Here is a 6,000-nt window from a genome sequence, read left to right on the forward strand (position 1 = left end):
TGTGCAGGCTGTCAGGGTTATGTAGTGTATATTAGTGTACATACAGTCTTATAATTTATAAGACTGTATGTAAATAATATACACTACATAACCCTGACAGCCTGCACAGTCACATGTGGGCACAGCCTGGCCCCTTCTTACCCCCAGGGCTGTTTACATCGGTGACGGCGGCATACACAGGGGTCGGGCTCTGCTTCCGGTCTGCAGACTGGGCCCGGCATATTGAATCTGGTGAGGCGGCGGGAGCCTGAGGCCACTTTCAGGAAGAGAGGGGCGGCCACACACAGGACAGCCAGCCAGGCCGGGCCAGGAGGATCACGGGCTGCCACTCACAGCGACACCAGGTGGTCGGAGGGAGCAGTGCCGCTCCCACGGAGGCCGGCCGGCCGGCCTGCTCAGCTCCACCCACCGGCCACCACTACATCAGAGGCTAGCTTTCGGATTCGCCTCGCCGGCCGCCGAAAAAGTGAAGGCACATCTTAAAGCGGCCCCAGGGCCGACGGCCTACCGGGAAATTTCCCTGGCTATAGCTACTAAAGATGGGTCGTTGATCCAGGGAGTTATTCTGATTGCCTGAATGAAGTCAGGAAGAATTTTTTTTCCCCTTAAGTGGGGAAACTTGGCTTCTACCTCTACCTTTTTTTCTGTTTCCTCTGGATCAACTTGCAGGATAACAGGCCGAACTGGATGGACAAATGTCTTTTTTCGGCCTTATATACTATGTTACTTTGTTACTATGACAGGCATTATAATGTATGGGGGCACTACATTGAAGATTATAACTCCAGGGGTACGTGAGGAGGTATAATTACAGGGGGCACTGCAGGGGGTATTATAATTATAGGGGGTACTGCAGGGACCATTATAAATACACTGGGAATACTGCTAGGGCTGTAAACAAAACAGCCCTTGCCCTACGCTTTACAGTGCAGGCCAAGGGAGAGCATTGGAGTATGAAATGTCAGAGGGGCTGAGTGGGGGAGAAGGGGATATGTCCGGGTTCAGCTCTGAACCTGGACAACTGCTTTAAAGAGCATCTGTTAGCAGATTTGTTCCTATAAAACTGGGTGACCTGTTACATGTGCACTTGGCAGCTAAAAGGCATCTGTGTTGGTCCCATGTTCATATGTGCCCACATTGCTGAGAAAAATTATGTTTTAATATATGCAAATGAGCCAATAGGAGCAACAGGGTTTTGCCATTACACATAGATGCTCCGGTTTCTTTGCAACGGCCTCTCCCTGTCTACTTTGACAGGGCCTTGCAGTGAAATTGTCATCACAACTGGCCAGTGCAGAGGGCGCGGCAGTTACAGAGAGAGCGGAGCCTCTATGAGTAATGGTAACGCCTCCGTTTGCATTGATTAAAACTTCATTTTTCTTAGCAATGCAGCCACATATGAACATGGGACCAACACAGATGCCTTCAGCTGCCAAGTGCACAAGTAACAGGTCAGCCCTTTAATTGTGCAAGTGTATGAGGGAGTCCTGAGGGAAAGCTGAAGGCCTAGGGAGCATTTTACTGTCAGCTATCTAAAAAATATGGACTTCAGTGGGAGGAGGTAGCCGGCACTAAAGTGCCTAGGGCAGCATAAAATCTAAATATGGCCCTGGCTCCACAGCATCAGCACAATCTAGTGTCACACATCACACTGCTACTGTGAAAGGAGGACAATATCTGGACATAACTACAGTGAGGGGCACATATCTGGACATAACTACTGTGAGGGGCACATATCTGCTATAGCCACTGTGAAGGGGGCACATATTTGGGCAAAACTACTGTGAAGGGGGCACATATCTTGGCATAGTTACTGTGAAAGGGCACATATCTGGCATAGCTACTGTGAAGGGGGCACATCTCTGGGCATAACTACTGTGAAGGGAGCATAGCTACAGTGAAGGGGGCACAGATCTGGGCATAACTGCTGTGAAGGAGGCACATATCTGGGCATAAGTGCTGTAAAGGGGGCACATGTGGGCATAACTACTGTGAAGTGGGCATCTCTGGGCATAACTACTGTGAAGGGGTACAGTGTGGGCATTACTACTATGTGCAGGTACAAAGGGGGAATAATTACTATGCGGTGGCATTAAGGGGACTGGTTGTGTATAGTTATGCTTTGGGCAGAGTTAGAGGCGTGAGCTAGCATAAAAAAAAAAAATATATACTGTAAACATATTGACCGATGTTAACAAGATGTTTTTTATTTGCACGTATATGTTTACATTTGTATGTGTGGTTTGGGGGGCCCAGGTACATTCCTTGCACAGGGGCCCTCTGCTGTCTGTGTCCTCCACTGAAACAATAAGTATGTCTATGAAAATAGCGCTGCATAGCAGGGACAAAACTAAGAACCTATTTCATTATAATATTAACCCTATAGTGATCAGCCTGTTTTGGGCCTTACTGACCAAGCGTTTTTCTTCCTTTTTTCACCGTCACGTTCCAAGAGCTATAACTTTTTTATTTTTCCATCTATATCTTTATAAGGGCTTGTTTTTTTGCGGGACAACTTGAGGTTTTTAATGGTGCCATTTTGGGGTACACATAACTTTCTGATGAACTTTTATTAACTCTTTCTGGGAGGGAGATGGGAAAAACAGCAATACTGCCACAGCGTTTTTACGTTATAAATTTTTGGCGTTCATTTTTCGGTATGTAAAGTGTGAGAGCCGGGCCCCCGCTCCCCACTGCATTGGGGACTCGTGCAGCGCTTAGACTAAGGCCCCTTAGTGACCGATGTAAAAACACGTATGAGTGGTCACTAAGGCAAAAGCGTTTAATGGCCTATTTCAGTACAGAAAGACAAATATATACGCACTTCACTGGTGCATTTATTTCTGGCAAAAGCGTTTAGTGGCCTATTTCAGTACAGAAAGAAAAAATATACACACTTCACTGGTGCACTTATTTGTGGCAAACGCGTTTAGTGGCCTATTTCAGTACAGAAAGAAAAATATATGCACACTTCATTGGTGCATTTATTTCTGCTAAAAGCGTTTACTGGCCTATTTCAGTGCAAAAAGAAAAATATATTCTTAGTTCACTTCTGTAGTTATATGTGTTGAAAGCGCTTAGTGGCCTATTTCAGTACAGAAAGAAAACCATATTTTCAGTTCACGTCGGCGGTTATATGTGTTGAAAGCGTTTAGTGGCCTATTTCAGTACAGAAAGAAAAATATATTCTCAGTTCACTTCGGTGGTTATATGTGTTGAAAGCGTTTAGTGGCCTATTTCAGTACAAAAAGAAAAATGTATTCTCAGTTTACGTCGGCAGTTATATGTGTTGAAAGTGTTTAGTGGCCTATTTCAGTACAAAAATAAAAATATATTTTCAGTTCACGCCGACGGTTATATGTGTTGAAAGCATGGCTGGGAGTCATCATGTTGGCAGCAGTGGGAGGTCAGGAAACAAACGTGTCTGGGGTAGACCACCTGCTTTGCAGCAGTCTACCTGCCTAGAAGTAGTGGTGCAGAGGTTCACGGAAGCAGGGGCGGTAGCAGTCAGTCAGTGCGGACTGTTGGGGGGAAAATCACCTACTCAGCGGTGTGGCAGTTTTTTTGTTAAGCCGCCGGAGGAGGTAACATGGTCATATATAGAATATGTGGGCAGAAGGTGAAGCATGGTCAGGGTGCTCTGTGTCAACATATGCAGCGTCACCATATGTGGTATCCTGATGCTGCTGCTGCCATCTCCACACTATGTCACCTTGCCACTCTGTGGTATCCTGATGCTGCTGCTACTGCCATCTCCACACTATGTCACCTTGCCAATCTGTGGTATCCTGATGCTGCTGCTGCTACTGCCATCTCCACACTATGTCACCTTGCCACTCTGTGGTATCCTGATTCTGCTGCTACTGCCATCTCCACACTATGTCACCTTGCCAATCTGTGGTATCCTGATTCTGCTGCTACTGCCATCTCCACACTATGTCACCTTGCCACTGTGTGGTATCCTGATTCTGCTGCTACTGCCATCTCCACACTATGTCACCTTGCCACTCTGTGGTATCCTGATGCTGTTGCTGCTACTGCTGCCATCTCCACACTATGTCACCTTGCCACTCTGTGGTACCCTGATGCTGCTACTGCCATCTCCACACTATGTCACCTTGCCACTCTGTGGTATCCTGATGCTGCTGCTGTCGCCACTTTCAGACTCAATCATTGGGCCACTCTGTGGACTCCTCCTGATGCTGCTGCTGCCACCACCTCCACACATATATGAGCCACAAAATCATCACAAAAAATAAGAAATTTTTAAAAATGATATAAAAAATAAAAAAATATAAAATTTTAAATCACCCCTCTTTCCGTATTATAAAAAAAGAAATACCTAAATAACAATAAATATAAACATCATGGGTATCACCGCAACCAAATACGCCTATATTATTAAAATAGAGAAAAATAATAATACGGCGAATTGCAGAGCGGAAAAAAGGGTCAAAATGGCTGATTTGCCATTTTTTCATTGCTTTTCTTACCCAAATTATTTTTATAAAATGTGATCAACAAGTCACACACACTCCCAAATGGTATCAATAAAAACTACAGATTGATCCGCAAAAAAAAGAGCCCCTAAACAGCTCAGTAGACATAAGTATAAAAAAGTTATGGAGGTCATAATATGGTGATGTAAAAAAATAAATTATCAAAGTTTAAATTTATTTTTACACTATTTAGACATAAAGAACCTATACATATGGGGTATTGTTGTAATTGTACTAACCCAGAGAATGAAGGACATGGGTCAGTGTTGCCGTAAATGAAAAGCTGTGGGAAAAAAAAACTTAAATGGTGGAGGAATTGCGTTTTCTTTCCAATTCCACCCTATTTGGAATTTGTTTACCGCTTACCACTACATTTTATGCCATAATTAATGGTGGCATTAGAAAGTACAACCTGTCCCACAAAAAAATAAGCTCTCATACAGCTATGTGGCCGGAAATATAAAAAAGTTTGGGCTCAAGGAAAATAGGGAAGAAAAATGAAAACGCAAAAACGAAAAAACCTCCAGTATCCTAAGTGTTAATCCATCAGAAAGATGGATCCTATGCAATTTTTTAAAAATTCTTCCACAGCTGTACATACCACATAGGCAGCTGCCATGAAATAAGGGGGCCAGCTCAGGTTACTCTCTTTCCTGACTACACAGGTGCTATGGAGAAGGTTAAAGCTCTGCATCTTTATAAGCACAATATAAATACAAGAGGTAATACTGCAATTCTTTCCTCACCATATTCTGTAAAAATAAATTTTTGTACTATTCTAAGAAATGGAACATGGAATTGTGCAGTGCAAAAACACTGTAATAAACATACATGTAATAAATATATAGCCAAGACATCAGTTATAGTGACAAGAGTAATGTAATTTTTAAAAAGTGTTTATAAATATGTTAGCTACTTTTAGTACAGTAGAGGCACATATTTCCTAGAAACAACTAAACAAGTAAGCATTCAGAGTTAAAAAAAATACAATAAAATCAAATATTTTAGGAAATTGAGAAAAAAAAAAGACTAAGGCAATTCTAATATATTACATAGAAATAGCTTACCTGCCCAAGGCAAGAAAAGGAGAAACAAAAATTTGCTAGTGATCATTTTAGTTGAGTGTTGAGAGAGAATGAGTGGAGAACTCTAACTTAAATGTACTTTAGTTGATGGACACAATAGTCAGTTTAGCAAACAGAGTTGCAAGCTTTAATCAATCATTATCTAAGTGACCTCTGGATTCTTATACTTTAAATTGTTCAAACATAGCCTTGAATGAAGTGTCGTAAGCTTCTATTTACGGTTGATGTTTGGAAGAAGATAATGTAGATATTTTTTTCTTTAAAAATCTCAGTAATCCCAATAAATAAAATGTATATTATTTTAGAAATGCATAACCCAAACCAAAAGGTTCCCAGCTTCAAAATAAATGAATTATCCCAGTGTTTCTAAAATATTTTCCTTCTTTTTTTAATTTAACCAAAAACTGCTTAAATAG

At 42.1% G+C, this 6,000-nt stretch overlaps 1 protein-coding gene across 1 annotated transcript in view; it reads right to left on the reverse strand.

The window, feature by feature from the left end:
• The window catches only part of PLG (plasminogen), a 178,889-nt gene extending 173,189 nt beyond the window's left edge, over positions 1-5,700 (reverse strand). Inside the window, exon 1 of the mRNA XM_040429283.1 lies at positions 5,567-5,700. Coding sequence (XP_040285217.1) covers positions 5,567-5,612 — 46 coding nt within the window. The 5' untranslated portion in view covers positions 5,613-5,700. The remainder of the gene's footprint in view (positions 1-5,566) is intronic.
• Between the last annotated feature and the right edge of the window lie 300 nt (positions 5,701-6,000).

This window comes from Bufo bufo, chromosome 4 (genome assembly GCF_905171765.1).
Source record: "Bufo bufo chromosome 4, aBufBuf1.1, whole genome shotgun sequence".
Taxonomy (NCBI): Eukaryota; Metazoa; Chordata; class Amphibia; order Anura; family Bufonidae; genus Bufo; species Bufo bufo.